The 16,731-nt window shown below is 60.2% G+C and overlaps 1 protein-coding gene across 2 annotated transcripts; it reads right to left on the minus strand.

Annotated features, from left to right (window-relative positions):
- Positions 1 to 469: 469 nt before the first annotated feature.
- ANXA6 (annexin A6) lies at positions 470 to 16,315 on the minus strand. Of its 2 annotated transcripts, XM_084268409.1 has the most exons (26): positions 16,227 to 16,315; positions 13,769 to 13,829; positions 10,795 to 10,879; positions 10,431 to 10,525; positions 10,168 to 10,281; positions 9,991 to 10,081; positions 9,802 to 9,881; positions 9,669 to 9,725; positions 9,394 to 9,487; positions 9,215 to 9,310; positions 8,948 to 9,006; positions 8,566 to 8,688; positions 8,313 to 8,371; positions 7,852 to 7,930; positions 6,830 to 6,911; positions 6,479 to 6,573; positions 5,967 to 6,080; positions 5,256 to 5,346; positions 4,460 to 4,539; positions 4,215 to 4,268; positions 2,947 to 2,964; positions 2,108 to 2,204; positions 1,750 to 1,845; positions 1,408 to 1,466; positions 979 to 1,101; positions 470 to 709 (listed from the first exon to the last, which is right to left on the minus strand). In XM_084268409.1, the coding sequence occupies exons 2-26, from the start codon at positions 13,784 to 13,786 to the stop codon at positions 650 to 652; spliced, it is 2,019 nt and encodes a 672-aa protein (XP_084124535.1). In that variant the 5' UTR covers positions 13,787 to 13,829; positions 16,227 to 16,315; the 3' UTR covers positions 470 to 649. The 2 variants fall into 2 exon arrangements, with proteins under 2 accessions (XP_084124535.1, XP_084124536.1); XM_084268410.1 differs by lacking the exon at positions 2,947 to 2,964.
- Positions 16,316 to 16,731: the final 416 nt, after the last annotated feature.

A 16,731-nucleotide genomic window follows, 5' to 3' on the forward strand; every position in this document is an offset into this window, starting at 1 on the left:
TGCCATCAGGCCTGATTTGTATCTGTGTTTTGTTAGAAGCATCATCCACACAACAGCACAAATCCTGCCGGGGCTTTTCAGAAGCGTGAAGCTCTCTGTGAAATCCCTGCGCCGCTTCCAGCCCCAGATGCACTTCCAACCCCTTTTCTCAGCAGTGGGGGGTACCCTGCTGTGCGGCTCAGAGGGGATTTGGGGTCTCAATGACCCCCCACCCTGGGGTTGGGGCAGGGATCCTGCCTGCATTTGCCTGCAGGAGCAAGGAAACAGCAAGACTCCTCAGCGTGGCTCAGTCCCACCCAAACCTGCCCCAATAAACCGGCCGCTCTTGCCCCAGGGTCAGCAACAGTAAGGTTTTTATTTATGAGATTTAAAACTGTCTTTACTATCGGGGTAAATTCCTGGGTTAGTGGCATGTTTGGATATGAATTATTTTGCACCGAGACAGACAATGATCCCCCAACCCAGACCCCTCCGCTCCCCTCCCCAAGATTCCCCTGCTTGCGAGTGTGGTGCGGCTCTCCAGCGCAAAGTGAGTCGTCCTCGGCAGGGGGACCGAGCGCCCCCTAAAGCCCCCCGAGGCTGCAGTGACATCAAGGTGGTGGGTGTGCGTGTGCTGGCTCAGACACGAAGAAGGGGGTCCCGTGGCCGCCTAGTCCTCCCCCCCGCACAGGGCCAGCAGAGCCTTGCGGTAGTCACCAGAGGTGTCCTTCTGCAAAAGGAAGACTCGTGTCAGAGAACTGCCCGCCCCAGGGAAGCCCAGTTCAAGGCGCTGGGGACTGGGAAGGCACAGCTCGTCACCCCACAGACACCCAAACAGCAGTGGAAGGTGTCAGCACATCCCCTCTACGGCCAGAACTGCCAACACCGGGGCTGGTTGGGGCAGGTTCCCCCTCCCCGGGTGATGCTCGTGGCACTGCTCGGGTCCCCATGGGGCTCAGTGGCCAGAGCTCAGCCAGGCAAGGTGACAGGTCCCCTCACCTCGATCATGTGGTGCAGTGATTTGTCGAACAGGTCCATGAACTCGCCCCGGATGTTGAGCAGGTCGATCTCGCTCCGGGAAATCATGATGCGGGTGAGGGTCCTTTCATCAGTGCCGGCACCCTGCGAAGGGGGATCTTGAACAAATAACCCTGGGGCGAGCTCAGGGACCCTCCCGGCACCTCCAGCACAGTCCAAGCAGCTGATCTCCGCTTGGACACGTGCTGGGCTTGCTGCTGGCAAGACGCAAGCCTGCCATGTCCCCAGAAGCTGATGCAGTACCTGAACTCAGCCCTGCCCTGTTCTTTTGGGGACAGCCGGGGTCCAAACCCCATCGCTGCTCTGGGGTTACATCAGAGTGTCCCAGAGGGTCTCTGCCCACCATTGCCCCCATCCCCCCAGCCCAGCCCCAGGGAAGCCCCTCTGCACCTTCATGGACTTGTAGAGCTTGTCAGCGAAGAAGGCTGGCTTGTTCTTCACGCTCCGGACTGTAACACATAGAAGGGAGAGAAAGTGGGCTCCTGGCTCACTGTCCCCAGGAGACATATCACACCAAGAAGCTGTGCCACCCCCTGGGTCAGCTGCAAACCCTCCTTGGTACAAGGACATAGGCTTAGCCCCACAGGATGCCCTATAAATACCCCAACTCTGTGCCACTCGGGGGGTCTCCATGGCCCAAAGGCAGCAGGAATCTGTCCTCATGTTGCGGGCAAAGGGGCTGCCTGCCCTCTGAGGAGCCCAACCCCAAGGGAGCACCTGCCAAGCACTGACCGATGGCCAAGAAAGCGTCCCTCACATCTCCTGACATCCTCTTCCTGATGGCGTGCTCCACATCGTGGTTGGTCATTTTGATGAACTCCTGAAACACTGGGGATGGGGAAGGGAGAGGAATGTGTCATTGCCAAGCTGCTCCATCCCAGCCTGAACCTCAGCTGTGAAGACTTCTGGACCAGAGGAGACCAGAGCAGGCTTGGGTGACCTCACCAGCCATCCCCCAAATGCCATCTCATCCCATTGCTGAGGAAACGGGGCCACCCCAACCTCCTACTGCCCAGGAGTCCCACCCAGCCCAAGTCAAAACACTTTGTTGCAGCTGAGGGTCCAACAGCGATGGAGAAACATGTCCTACCTCTGCGGAGGTGAGGGTAGCTGCGGGTGCAGAGGATGCTGAGGAAGCGGGTCTCCAGGGAGTCACTGGAGTCGTTGCTGGAGACGTCAGCGAGTTTCTGGGAGAGCAACCAAGAGTCAGGAGGAAGGACAGGAGATGGGCATAGCAGAGAGGGGCAGAAATGTTAAGCAGCTCTTCCTGGGGACAGCCAGTCCCAAAACCCTCTTGCAAGGAGAAAAAATGGGGAGGTTTGGCCAAAAAAAGGTACTATCTGTGCATGGGTGTGAAGGTACACAGCTGCACATGCATGCTGCCTCTGAGATGCTTTCCAGTTTGTGCAATGGTCACAGTTGAGACGCTTTGTTCTTTGGGGAGGATGCTTTGTGGGTGACCACCACGGGAGGGGTTGCCCATGCTACAGGGCTTGGCAGGGAGGCTGCAGGCATCATGAACATTAGGTGTTGCAGTAAAAAGTCCCCCCTTCCCCAAGTCCTGCTTTTGGCAAGACAGGGAAGCCAGGCCCAAGTCTGGCACTACCAGGAGCACAGGTTCTGCATGCAAGCAACAGGCAGGATTGATCCCCAGCCCTCCCAAGGGCATGAAGGTGGCTTTGCTGCCCTCCTGCCCTTTCCCTGCCCAGCGCTACAAGGAAATGCCCAGATGCAGGTCCCATCTCCCATCCCCTCGCCACCCTGTCCTCGTGCAGGGACCCTGGAGCCCCGAGCAAGCAAGCACAGCCTGCATGGCCAAAGGAGTCCTGGCACATGGGGCTGCTCCTCCCAGCCCCAGCCCTGCATCCGAGCACCCAAGCATCCCCTCAGGCATGCAGAAGGCTGAGGAGCAAAAGGGCAGGCACTCACCAGGGTCTCAGCAACAACCTGGTGGAGAGAAAGAGAGAGACAGGAAGACATCAGGGTCAGAAGGAGCCGCTTAAATCCCCTTAAATGACCTGTCTCAGCTCCCCTAAGAGTGGGCCTCATCTTAGGACCTGCGTCCTCCCTCTAGTTTGGCCCCAGTAGGGCTAGCCAGGAAGGGGTGGGGAGTGTTTTTTGGCCAAAGACAGCAAGACTCCCACCCCTGGGCTTTGGGTACCAGCCTGCTGCTCCCTGCCGAGCATCCTTGGCAGGCCCCGGGCTGCCCCACACCAGCTCTGCCAGGCACAGGGAGCGAGAGAAGGGGAAGGGCAGCTCTGCTGACGCAATACAGCGTGGGGCCAGCGGCCACCCGGCTGCTTCGTCCCCGTGTTTTGTCATCCCCGGCTCTCTCTTTCTCTGCAGCGGGTCGCAGCGGTGCACGCAGCAGGATGCGGGCAGCGCAGCAGCCGCTCCCTCTGCCGGCAGCGGCCCTGGGATTGCTGCGCAGCCACACGCAGCCGCCGTGCGCTGGAGCGAGCAGGGCTGGGGCAAGCAGGGCTGGGGCGGGACAGCCAAGCGAGAGCTCAGGTTTGGCCCTGCGCCGAGCTTCCCAGCCCCTTTTGGAAGAGTCTTGGCCTGAAGCAGCAGGACGGCAAGGTGCACAGCCTGAGGGTCTCCTGGAACCAGGAGCAGAGCCAGCTAGTGGGGGCACAGCATCCCGCAGCACCGATTCTGGCTGCTCAGCCTTCCCCCTCCAGTCCTGGCTGACCACAGCCCAGTGAAGATGGGGCAATGGTTTGGGGGCTGGCATCCCAGCACGCTGGCACAGCGAAAAGCAGCTTAGGCTTCAGGGCTTCCCCGTGCACAGGACAGAGCTGGGTGGCTCCTGCAGCCCAGCCCAGAGGTGCCTTTGAAGCTCAAGCACCGGATTTCTGCATCAGTACATGCTGCTGGACCCCTAAGTGGCAGCTCTGCACAAGAAATGGTGTGGTCCCCAGCTGGGAGCTCCCTGGGGCTCCTCTCCTGTTTTGCAGCTTCCTGGTGCTTGGGGCAGTGTAGCCCAAGGCATCAAGCCTGGGAGCTTTACCTGCAAAGGCATCATTTCACCTGGCATCTCCCCTACAGCTTACAGAGACCCTGCCCCAGCAGCATCTCCTTCCCTGAGGATCCCACTTCCAGACCAGGGGATGCAACATCCTCTCTTGTTTGTTTCCCATTTTGGGTTTTTTTTTTCCATGCAGAGCCTGTAACAGCACCACCAGTACAGTTCTTACCTTGGCATCTTCATGTGCCTGCGTGAGGTTCTCTGGTCCTTCATCCCGGTTGCCCTGTGGTTCAACACAAAAATGATGGAGCTTGGAAGATGATGTCTCCCAGGATAGCCCCGAGCAAGGGGGTGGCAGGCAAGGTCCAGCAGCGCTGCCCAGCCAGGCAGTGATGTTCTGCCTTCATCCATGCAGACCCCCACTGCTGCCTGTGGTAGGGAGGGGACAATTCCCATGGAGAAAGCCTCCCTTACCAGAGCCAGGGAGACGAGAATCCTCTTGAAATGCCCTGATGTGTCGGAGCTCAGGTCATCTTCCAGGCGCTTGTGGTAGGCTGTGGAGAGGGGGACAGCTGAGCCCTGCACCCTGCCTGCAGCTCTGCATCCCATAGCCTGTTGTGCTATGATGATGGTGGCCATCCTCGAGCCTTTGCATGGCTGAAGCAGGTGCCTCCATCTGCAATTCCCAGGCCCAAGGAGGAAGGAATCACCCCAGCAGCTCTGGTATCATGGGCACAAGCACAGACTCTTGCTCCAGGTGCTCCAGAGGGAAAAGGATCTTTGTGAAAGAGCTCTCAGGGGAGGGGATATTGGTGGTGAAGCTGGGGCATGTTACCATGAAATGGAGAGGGGCCAGGACCTGTGTTCTGCTGGGGGTGACCAGCCACAGAGCTCCTTGTTTAAAACCATGGGCTCTCCAGAGAGGAGAGTCTGGGGATTTAACCTGGAGGTTCTAGCTCTTGTTCCCTAGGGAGAAGGGGGCAGGGTTGGAAGGGAGAGAGAAGTACAGGATCTGGGGATGTGAAGAATCACAGGGTGGATTTGAGGACTCCCTGCCTGCCTCATCCCAGGTTTCTACCCTTTAGTAAAGTGCTGGACCTATGGAAGAGCTGCTCTGCCTGGAAGGACTAATGGACCTTCACAGCCCCAAGCCACAGCCCCAACCCAGAGGCAAAAATTACCCCCTGGGCTTTGGAAAGGGCCTTTTACAGTATTAAACACAGCCCATGCCCGGGACCTGGGTTCTCCTGGTGTCCCTCCTGTGCCATACCTTCCTGATAGGCCTCGTTGATAGCCACGATCTCCTGGTTGTTCCTCGTGGCCATGATTTCGATGAGGACACTCTCATCTGTGCCAGCCCCCTGGAAGAGAACAGCAAGATGGGGTGCTGTGGGTGCTGGAGGGGCCACAGCAGCATCACCCTGCCAGCACCAGGCACGGAGGGGCTGTTCCAACCCCAGGGCTGCCACGTTCCCAAAGTCCACAGCCAGCTCCAGCAGCTGGTAGGAACCAGCACAAAACTCTTCATGCGTGCTGCTAGTGGGGTCCCAACTGGTGTGACTGGTGGATAGTGGTGCACACCACTGGTTTGCCCCTACCCTGGGGCTGCCTGTACCTGGCAGGGTGGAAGGGCACTGCTCCCCCCAAAAGCAGGGATGGTCTGTAAAGCAGTGGGAGGGCTTGTGTGCGAGCTGCACAGAGCGTGCCCTGCTGCCAAGGGGCCAGACTGGGCTCCCAGCAGGTCTTGAGCAAACCTCTGTCCTGGTGCTTTCTGCTCTGCTTTCCTTCAGTATAGGGGATGAGAGCCTGGGGGTGCATGAAGCTGGGGTGCTCTCACAGGGGGTGGTCTCACAGGGGGTGGTCTCACAGGGGTGGTCTCACAGGGGGTGCTCTCACAGCCCCCTGGCCACACGGGTACAACCGCAGTGGGAACCGCCTTGCCCACACGTGCCGGGGCCGATACTGCCAGCGTGGCAGGTACCTCCACAGCCTTCCTCAGCTGCTTGGCATCGTACTGCGCCGGCGTCAGCATGAGCCCGAGGATCAGCTTTGCCAGGCTGCCCGACAGCTCGGATTTCAGGTCTGCCATCAGGTCCTGCAAAAGCATTTGAGGGTCAGGCCCTGGCTCTTCCCTTGGGGATGGATCAGCAGAGGCAACACAGGGGAGGAAACAGGGGAGGAGAGTGTGGAGGTGGGAGATATCTGGGAAGACCCTTGGGGTGGCTTGAGGTGACATTTTGGGGGTGGCCCTGGGGAGATCCTCTGGAGACCTCTGTGTGGGACTGAGGATGAGGGCAAGCAAAGGGGAAGAGATGCCCTCCCCACAACGGGGGGCTGTTCCACAGCTTGGTCTTCCGTGGAGGAGTCACAACAGAGCAAAGAGGAGTGCTGTGGCTGCCCACTGCTCCCTAGGTGAGGGGCAGGTCTCCATGTGGGAAGGGGGCAGGATGCAGGCAGAGGGAAGGAGCGGGGTGGGAGTGGGACCAGCAGTACCCTGCCATAGTGAGCCTTGTAAGCCTTTAGGATCTGCTGCCTCTGGGCGTTGCTCCTCTGTGTCACCACGTCGATGATGGCCGCCTCGTCCGTGCCTACAACAGCAGCAGTGATGCTGGGCAGAGCCAAGGGGGGCAGCAGAGCCACACCATGCCACCCCTAACTGCGGGGACATTGCTGCCCCCCCATAAATGGGAGACCTTGACAGGGGAGCTCACATGGCTCCAAAACTGTCTCTTTCCCCCCCCTCCATGGGGCTTTCATGCAGCCCTGCATTGGCCAGGGTGGGTCTTCTGCCCCAAGAGCTGTTGAAGAGCAGCAGAAAGGGGCCAGGTCATTGTCCCCACCTACCCAGGCCCTTCATCGCCTTCCTCAGCACCTGCGCGTCCCCATCATCATTGAAGCTTCCTGCGGGCTGCACGGTTCCTCGCAGCTGTGGAGGCACAGAGGGGTTTGGGTTCATCCCTGTGCTGGGGGGCATGGAGGGAGGGGGCATGGAGGGAGGGGGGATGGAGGGAGGGGGCATGGAGAGAGGGGGCATGGAGAGAGGGAGCATGGAGAGAGGGGGGATGGAGAGAGGGGGGATGGAGAGAGGAGGAAGGTGCCACCCGGCAAGCCGAGGCCAAAGCAGGTCGTGTGTTAGTGCAAGCACCTGGGGCTCAGTGAGTATTGTCCCTGCCACTGTCACCCCTTCCATCAAAGGGTAAACCATAGCCAGGCCAGCAAAGAGCAGTGAGAAGACAGCAACAGACAGTCCCTGGAATCTGGGTGTCCTGCTCAGTGTCATGCCTGCCTCCCTAGTGCTGGGATACCTCAGCTGGAGCTGGGTGCATCAGCTGAGAGCCAGAAGAGTCACCCAGAGGGTGCCCGCTCCTGCCCTCTAATTCTTTCTTGTGACCTTACAGCTCCCAGCATCTCTCTATTCTCCCCATGCACTCAGGGCTCAAGATGCCTTTCCTGCACATCCCAAATCCCCCTTTTGTGGGTGTCTCTGGCTGCATGCAGTGTCCCAGCTCCCCATGGCCAGGGTGGGCTGCCCTGGGGAGCAGGAGGTCTCTGGTGGGTACCTGAGCATGTGATGCATTGCACAGACATGCAGGGCCCGCTGTCCCAAGGGAGGGAGGGAAGGAGGGGGGCTTCAGAGAGAGGAGGGGATTAGTGAAGCCTGCGGGGGGTGGCCAGCCCTGCCAGGGTTACATCCTGCCGACCTCGTGACCCAAACACTGGAGACTGGCATCGAGAGAAGCCCCGGAGCGAGAGGCAGAGCAGAGGTGGGGGGCTGGCTGTGCCCACGGCAGAGAGGAGCAGCCGGGGGTCCCAAGCTGGCAGGGAGCAGAGGGGGAGTACAGAGGAGGGGGCTGGGGGGTGCTGACCTCTACTTTGGCCACCGCACTAAGTTCCCACATCCGATAGGCCACCTGCGCCGCCTCGGGGAAGAACTCACCTGCGGCACTGCAACGGGAGGGCAAGGACAGGGGACAGTGAGCCGTGGGGACCCTGCAGTGAGTCGTGGGGACCCCACACCCCATCCTGCCCCCTCACGGGTGCTGGGCAGGGGGGCAGGAGGCGGGTGAGAAAGGGGGGAAGCGGGTGGTAAATCCTGCCGGAGCATCCTCCCTCCGTGTTTGGGATGAGGTGTTTGTCTCTGCCCTTTCGGGGCTGCCCCATGCCACAGAGTGACCGTGGCATCGTGGGTGGCCAAGCAGGGGGGCCACAAGGCCCCCCCATACTGAGCCGCTGTTACTGGGTCTAGATGCTCCACCAGGCTCTGACCAGGTTGGTACCCAGCACCAAGGGCATGATGAGGGACAAACAGGGTGACAGGTGGTCTTACTCATCATCCCCTCCACACAGCTTCAGCAGGGCCTTCTTGTACTCCCCAGAGGTGTCCTCCTGGAAAGACAGATGGAGATGGAGCATCTTGCAGCAGGGAGGGTCAAGGCAGTGCCATGGGATGGGCACGTGGAGCGTGATGCCCCTGAGCCTTGTCCTCAGAGGTGGACACAGAGGGGCTTGGGAGGGGGCTCAGCCCTCCCACGGGCACTGGCATCTGTGCTCAGAGCTGCCCAGGGGCCTCCAGCACTTACCTTTATCATGTTGTAGAGAGATTTGTCATACTTGGTCCTGAACACTTCCCGGATGTCCAGCATGTCGATCTCGCTGCGGGACACCATGATGCGGATCAGCGTGTTGTCTCTTGTGCCCAGCCCCTGCAACAGAGAAGCCCCCTCAGCAAGCCTGGGATGGCCAAGCAGCCCTGCTCAGCCCATCGCACTTGGGAACCCTCTCTCAGATTTGTACCCAGTCCCAGGCCTGAAGCAGTAACTCCTTCAGAGGGAAGAGCAGAGACCCCAAAATCACATCAGTCCTGTATCACCCTGCCCTCCAGCAGCACCCCATGGCAAGAAGAAGTGTCTGGCTCCCTGCAATGCTGTGGGGGACCCCCTGGAGCAGGAGTGATCCACTCACCTTCATGGCCTTGTAGAGCCTTTCAGCGAAATACTCCGCCGTGCTTCTGACACACTTCACTGTGGGGAAATTGAGGCATGGTGAGGGATGCCAGCACCCAGCTTCACCAGCTCCCCAGCCTTTGAGCACCCCTCAGGACCACATTCAGCTCCACCCTGAAGGAGCCTCCCTGAGACCAGGTACAGCCTCCACTCTGATGGCTCCTGCACTGAGCCCTCCCACTGAGCTGCTGCTTTGGCAGCACTCCCCGTGCAGGGGCTGACTTACCCACGGCCAGCATCAGCTTCTCAAAGTCACCAGAGAGCTCTGCTCGGATGCTCCTCTCAATTGGCTTCCCAGAAATCTTCAGGTACTCATCAAAGACTGCGGGATGAGAGCAAGATGATGCCTGGAGAAGCTGCCAAGATACCTTCAAGCCCGACCCAGAGCTCACAGGAGATGCTCACCCAAGCGGAGGTGCTGCTTGCTGCGCCGGCCAAGGATGTAGATGAACTGGGCTTCATCTGTGCCCCATTTCAGTTCCCCGGCTTCCAGCAGGTCCTTGTGGGATGGGGAAGGTGGCAGAGCCCAACTCAGAGTGTTACTCATGTGGGGCTCTGCCTAAGCACAGGCACCCTTGGTGCCCATGCGCCCTTTGCATGCCTAAGTCCAGACAACCCCAGTGCCACCAGCCCCATCCCTGCTCGGATGCCACCCATCCCAGTGACCTGCCAAGCCTCACCTTGGCATCCTGCTCCACCAGGTCTTCGCTCACCACATCATCCTCCTCCCTAGTACCCTGTGGAACAGAAATGGGCTCAGCCCTGCCAGGCATAGACACTGACCACCTACAGACACTGGACAGACAGACATACCTGCAGCAGAACAACAAGCATCTTCTTGAAGTGGCCTGATGTGTCACCAACGACGTCAGCCTCCAGATCTCTCTCATAGGCTGTAGGAGAGGGAGAGGTGAGAGCCTGGAGAGCTGGATCCCCTCACCTCTGCCCCTCATCACAGCCAAAGGGGACACAGGGCAGCCCTTGCCTGTCCCCAGCCCTCACCATCTTTGTATGCGGCCACCAGGTTGTGGATCTCCTGGTTGGTGCGGGAGGCGAGGATCTCAATGAGGCACTTCTCATCCGTGCCGATGCCCTGCGGGCAGAGACACAGCCTCGTGAGCAGTGGGGGCAGCTGGGGTGTCCTCAGAGGGGCTCCAGGGGGGGCTGCCCACCCCTTACCGCGATGGCATCTTTGATCTCCTTGGCGTCACTGTAGGCCGGGGGCCGCATCAGGCTCACGATCAGCCGCTCAAACTTCCCTGTCAGCTCGTACTTGAGGTCTGCGATGAGGTCCTGGTGGAGGGGGAGAAGGGGGCTGGGGGACCCTCTGCTCCACAGCATTGAGCGGGTGCAGGGAGCGGTGGGTCCCTGCGTGGGCTGGTTGGTGGCAGCCACAGCCATCTGCAGCAGGGGCAGGGGCCAGGGAGGGTTTCTGCTGTTACCTTCCCATATTGGGACTTGTAGGCTTGGCAGATCTCCACTCGCTGCTTGTTGCTTCTGGATGTGATAAGGTCGAGGATGGCCTCCTTGTCACTGCCTGAGAGGAGAGACAGGGCCCATGGCTGGGCTTACTATACCCATCCTGCCATGGCCAAAGCTGCTTCTGGCTCAGGGCTGGGAGGAGAAGCAGAGCTAAGGGAGCTCCAGGGAGGAAAAGGGTGTCAGGAGAGGTCCTGGCACACTGCTAAAGCAGACGGGCAGCTGAGAGGGGAGGCTGTGCAGGGTGTGAGGCCATGCAAGGGTCAGTGGAAGGAACAGGAGACATCAGGGTGGCCCCGGGGTGGCAGTCCAGAGGAGCATCCATACCAAATCCCTTCATGGCATTGTACAGGGCCTCTGCATCCTGGCTGGCATCAAAGCCTGGGAAATCCTTCACTGACCCCCTGTAGACCTAGGAGAAAGGAGGTGAGAGGGTGAAAGGGGAAGGAACAGCCCCCAGTGGGATGGGGGAAGGAGAAGTTGAAGCTGAGCCAGGAGGACCAGGGCAAGATTCATTCCTGCTCATGCTGCCCGAAGGCAAACTCAGCCCCAGACGTGAACATTTGTTGTTCTCAGCTGTTTCCTCTCCTGTTTGCTCTCCCTGCTGTGTGAATTGTTTACACACTGGAGCACAGAGTCCTCCCTCACATATCTCTCTGGCTTTGCTCTCTGTTTGTGGCTTGTGCCCGTGTTTAAGCTGGACAAAACCCTCCCAGTACGAGCTGGTGGTTTGAAGGAAGGTTTCTTGGAGCACATTTGGGATTCTAGCTCCATCTGAGGGGGTTCAGCAGGAAGAGAGGAGACCCCATGGGAGGGTTTCTCCCAGCAACACAGCCGGGCTGAAGGGAGTTACGGGGGTGGATTGGGAATGACGGAGGAAGTAATTTTCCTCCTGCCTGCTGTGAGCAGGGAAACCCACTGGAAGCTGAGGATGCCCAAGCTCTGCATGGCTTCCAAGTGAAGAGACACATCTACAGGCACAAAATCCTTGTGGGCTGCTAAGTGGAAAGCACTGAGGAGTCCCAGAGCTGCCAGCAGCTTCTCCTGCTCCGGCACTTGCTCCTGCAGGACCCAGCCTGGTCTGAGGGGTCAGAGCAGAGATACCAGTCACAGGGAAAGACCTTCGTAGGAGACTGAGGAACCCTGGACATTGGCCTGACCGACCTCTGTCTGCTCTTCTGCCCCTCCAGGCTGCATAAGAGGAAGCCCAGGAGCAATGTCCCTAAGCAGGAGGAATCGGGGACCGGGCTTCCCCTCCCCAGGTCAGCTTTACCCAGGGTAATTCACCCTGGGGAAGCCTGGGACCAAACTTTGAGCGAGATCAGCACAAACCCTGGGTGGAAGCAGATGTGAAACCAACCCAGCCCTACAGAAGGGATGGGCACACATCTCTGCTGGAGGCAGGGAGTGGGAAGAGCTGAGCAGCAGCATTTCCTTAGCAGGGAGCAGGAGGGCTGGGAGTGGGGCTGAGCCGGGGGTCTCAGCTGGGCCAGCACTCTGGGGAGCCCTGAGCATCGTCCCTTGGCTTGTACCACATGCCAGTGATGTGTGTGCCCCTCCCCATGCCTGCTCACTCAGGATCTGCTGCAGGGCTCCTTTAAAATCCCCGAGAGCTGTATGAGTGCCCAGGGCTGTTGCCAGTGTGGGCATCTAAACCTGATGTATCCCCAGAGAAGCTGGGCCTCGGGCAGGCAGCACCGCTGCCAGCATCCCTGACCCAGCAAGTACCTCCAGGAATGATGGACATGGGGCAGCCCCACAACCATCACTCCCCTGGACCCCATCCCACCACGGGGGCACAGCTACATCACTGTGTATCTTGCAGAGCTTCTCTCTGTCCCCCCATTTTCCAGAGAGAAACCAGTTCAGGCTGGGCACATCCCATGGGCCCTGGCAGGAGGAGCTGCTGGCTCTGGTGTCCCATGTGGTGGGGACCAGGTCAGCCAAGAGGAGACACTGCCCTGCCAGGGAGCCCGGTGACACAGGGACAGATCGTATTGCAGGTGATTCATTGGGAGAGCTGGATTTAGCCCTGCTTCCCGGCAGCTCCCGGACCCTCCTGGCTCTGTGCAAGCTCCTGCCCACACACATGCCTTGCAGGGAGATAAATAAGGAGCTGTGGGGCAAAAATAGGTGCCTGAAGGCAGCAGGAAGAGCTGAAGGAATCTGGGAGGTGCTGGGGTTGCACAGGTGGTGATGGTGAAACGGGGAAGAGGAGCAGGGCTGGGATCCCACCTGCCTTGCCACAAGCAAGGGAAACTGAGGCAGGAGCTCAGCGCTGTGCATCACTGCAGGCTCCCTTCACTCGCTTGGAAACAAGACACTGCACCCTGCCTGCTGTGCCCTCTTCGTGCCCCCATCCCCTTTTCCATCCCTGCTTCAGCTGCCGGGGCCCCCTGGCTCCCCTCCTCCAGCCTCTGAGTCATCCTGGCCTGCCTAGGACCTCCCAGCTAAAAATAAGCCAGGCTGGGGCCGGGAGGGCGGATACAAAATTCCCAGCATGGCTTTGCTGTCTCCCACTGCATGGCTGCTCGGGGTCCTAGTCCACCCCAGGGGTGATGCTCACCCATGCCGTGCCTCAGTTTCCCCACCCAGAAGCAGCCACCCCCTGGGCCGAGCAGGAAGCCGTAAATAATTGGGCTCGAGGCAATGATTCCTCGGCTTCTGGAGGGAAGGGAAAGCGGAGCCTGGCCCCGAGCAGTGGAAAAGGGAGGCTCTGGACTTAACTCCTCCCCTGCCTAGCACAGTGCAGGCTGTACCCGCAGCCACAGCTGCCCCCCCGAGGCGGGGTTTGCCACCCACACCGAGATGTTTTCCTGGCTGCGGGGGAGCACCTGCTCACCCAGCTGCCACCTTGCACCAGCCCTGACTCCCAGGGGAGAGGAATCCAGGCTGGGAGAGGCCAAAGCAGGGCTGCACGCCTTGCAGTGGGCTCAGGCGGGATTTCTCTCCAGCCAAAACCCAAATCCCCAGTGCAACGTCACTTCTCCTCCCCTTCCCACAGTCCTGCTTCTTTCCCCTGTCCCACTGCGGTCCCGAAAGGATTTTTGCTCCTTGTTGTTCCTGCTTCCCCCATCTGCATCAAATCCAGACAGTGCTGGCGGGACAGGCAGGAATGGAAACAAGGTCTGGGCAGCATCGTACCCCGTGCACGTCACCACCACCCTTGCTGCACCGTGGAGATGCTGCCAGCATCCCTGACCCAGCAAGTATCTCCAGGAATGAACCCAGTGATGGACATGGAGATGCTGTACTCCAGCACCCCCGGTACCCATCCCCACCACATGTGTTTCACCCTTACCTTTCCTTTGGGTGCCATGGCTTCCTGAGCTGGAAATCACCAGAGCGAGGACAAGGAGGAGCTGCAGGAGGCAACAGAAAAGCTGACGTGAGCTGAAATCCCCTCTCTGTGGGCTGGGTTAGTTTGGGAAAGCTTTGCTCCCTCCCTTGGGTGCTGCTGCCAGCCATCGCTGCAGGTGTGGTACCCACGGGTGGGTGATGGCCGGGTGCTGCTTCACAGGTATCTGGCACCAAGTTGGTGACTACATGGGCTGGGCAGAACAGAGACAGGCTCCCACACTTCTTCCTCCCAGTGCTGAGAGAAACTGGGAGGGGAGGAAAGCCCTGAATAGGTGGAAATGGCCCCAGCATCCTCCATGGGGCTGACCCCGCAATGCTGTCCCCGCAGCCCCCCAAGCCCTGGCACCACCCCAGCCTCAGCAGCCGCCTGGTTGCTGCACGGTGCTGGGCAGCCCCTGCCAAGCCTCACCCGAGATATCTGAGTTTCTACCCACAGAATCAAGGCCATCAGCAGCACTCAGCAGAGCCCAGGAAATGCAGATGGGTTTCCAGGGTAACTCTGAGGTTGCTTTCTAACACCAGCACCATTTATAGCTGCAAAGCGCTGCGGCACGGGCGCTCTCTCCCCACCCACCCTCCCCCCAGGAGAAAGTCCCCAGACAGTGCTGTTTGCTCTGAGAAAGCTGAGGGAGGGAGAGAGAGAAACAGCTGGAAAATGGAGCGTGGCCATGAATGAACCACTGAACTCCAGCCATGAGGCACGGCTCCCTCCGAGACACACTGCAGGAAAGCTCAAGGCTTGCTGGGGCCATCCGGGGGGATTTCTGCCTCCAGCCAGCTGAGCTCGATTTCACGCTGTGGAGAGAGCAGGGGAAATCACATGGATTTTCCTTGCTCGGCCCCATATCCCTGCAAGAGCACCTATGGAGGGGGAGACCCAACCCTGCAGCCGTCAGTGGGGCTGGGTCACCCCATTCAGGTGCAGCTTTCTAGCACCCACAGGCACCCTTGCTAAGGGAAGGAAGTTTTGCAGAAAGCCAGAGCTGCCTTTGCCTCCCCTTCCCGTTTCAGCTGGGGAGGCTACAAGCCTCAGCTGCCCTCCCCCACTGCCCTTCCCCACTGCTACTGGCTGGGGAGACCCCCTGCAACGCTGCACTGCGGCTGGGTGCTGGGTGAGCACCAAAGGATCTTAGCCCCCCACCCACACAGCCTTCTAACGCCACTGAGGAGCCCGTACATGATGCTGTATCCCATATCCTCCAAGGAATATAAAAAGCCCTGTATGGTGAAGCCTCCCCACTCCTTTCACCTCACTCCATGCCTGTGATAGCCAGGCTGAGACTGCACAACTCATCTCAACAGTGGAAGAGAATCCCTGGCCACACCCAGTCCCCAGCCTGTCCCTGCAGTGCCCCATCCCTGTCTCCCACTGCTGCTGCTGCCTCTACAGAGACTGGGGGAGCAGCCCCAGCTTTTCCTCTGCCAGCAGGAAGATCTGGGGAGGATGCCCCACATATCCATGGGGCGGGTGACAAAACCTGCAGGCTGCAGAATCCAGGCACAGGGATGTACCGCCCCCCCTGAAATGATGGGGAGGTGTGGGTTTTGGGGATCCCTGGACAGAAAGTGCCATGAAAAATCCCAAATGATGCTCACAACCCCTTTGCAGAACGAATCACCCTTGCCAAAAAGTGCATGTCCCCCCCCCCAGCAGCACACACCCCGACGACCTCTCCACAGCCCCACTGTGCCTTAGAGCTCAGGGGTTTCACCCCAGGAGCCCAACAGCTATTTCTGCTGCCTGTCCGGGCTCTCCCAGCACAACCCAACGCCGTGAAGGCCCCACAGGACACAGCCAGCGCCCCACAGCTCACTCTGCTGCCCACGGGCCGGAAAAAAGAGCTTCTCTAGCTCAAAGAAAGCAGCATCCGCCTTCCCCAGAAGGCAGGGGCGCTCCCAAAGCGCCCTGCCCCTCCCCGTGCCCCAAAGCCCCTCTGCCCTTGCAGAGCTCGGCGATGTGGCACGGGGCGTTGTCCTGTGCAAAGCTCCGCCGGTACCAAACCGGGGTTGGGGGACGGGGAGGAAACACCCCAACTGTCCCCACCAAGCCCAGCTCGGAGCCCAGCGCAGAGGGACGGGCGTTTCTGCGGCCGCCGCAGCACCGGGGCACAGACAAAAGGCGCATCCCGGCTGGGACACACCCATGGGACCCGTGGTGATGCGTGCACCCCACCCGAAAAAGCACCGTCCCGCCATGCACCCCCCCCATCCACCCCCCCCCCCCCAAAAAAAGGGGGCTTATTAAAAAAAGAAGCGTTTTTCATCAAAAAAGGCAAGCTAAAGGAAGGCTCGTCCCTGCAGCCAGCCCTCGGGGCGAGCCGCTCGCACGGCTCGCTGCCCGGCCAGGCCGCGCCGCCGCGGGGGCTGCGCAGGTCCCCTCCCCGCCAGCGCACACTTACGAGCGGCGCCGAGGCCTGTCGGGGCGCGGTGCCGGGGGGAGCCGGCCGCCGGGGCTCGCTGAGCGCTCCTGGCCGTGCGCTCGTCCTTGGCGTGCAGCTGTTTCCTCACCCAGAGGAGAGACGTCACCGCTCGCCAGCCCTCCAGTCCCCGCCTGCGTGGCACAGGGGTCAGGGCCGCGCTCACACCCTCCTCACCGCGCTTGGACCCTCCGCTGCTTGATTTTGGGGTGCAGACGGTGCAGGAGGACCCGCTGTGCGCCCCCCCCCCCCACCTCTCCTGCCGGGGTGTGGGGAAGGGCGGTCTCTGGGTGGAAAAGCCCCACCGGTGTGTTGCAGGGCTGGGTGCCAGCAGCAGTGACATGCACAGCACAGCGACATTGGTGGCTGCGGAAGTCTCACCCCCTTCCGTCACCCTCCCCCCCCCTTCCCCCCGGTTTCCTGGTGAATGTTGGGGTGCAGGGTACCCCGCTGCCTCTGCCGGCACCAAACCTTCATCATCACCCCC

This window comes from Gallinula chloropus (genome assembly GCF_964237585.1).
Source record: "Gallinula chloropus genome assembly, chromosome: 10".
In the NCBI taxonomy this organism is placed as follows: domain Eukaryota; kingdom Metazoa; phylum Chordata; class Aves; order Gruiformes; family Rallidae; genus Gallinula; species Gallinula chloropus.

What these genes read in the sequence shown, in the direction of transcription:
- ANXA6 (XM_084268409.1), bottom strand. An exon ending in GTGCGGTGGCCAAAGTAGAG is followed by an intron (nt 6,912 to 7,851) that starts GTCAGCACCCCC and finishes GTGCCTCCACAG; the next exon opens with CTGCGAGGAACCGTGCAGCC. An exon ending in CACTGCACCACATGATCGAG is followed by an intron (nt 710 to 978) that starts GTGAGGGGACCT and finishes TTCCTTTTGCAG; the next exon opens with AAGGACACCTCTGGTGACTA.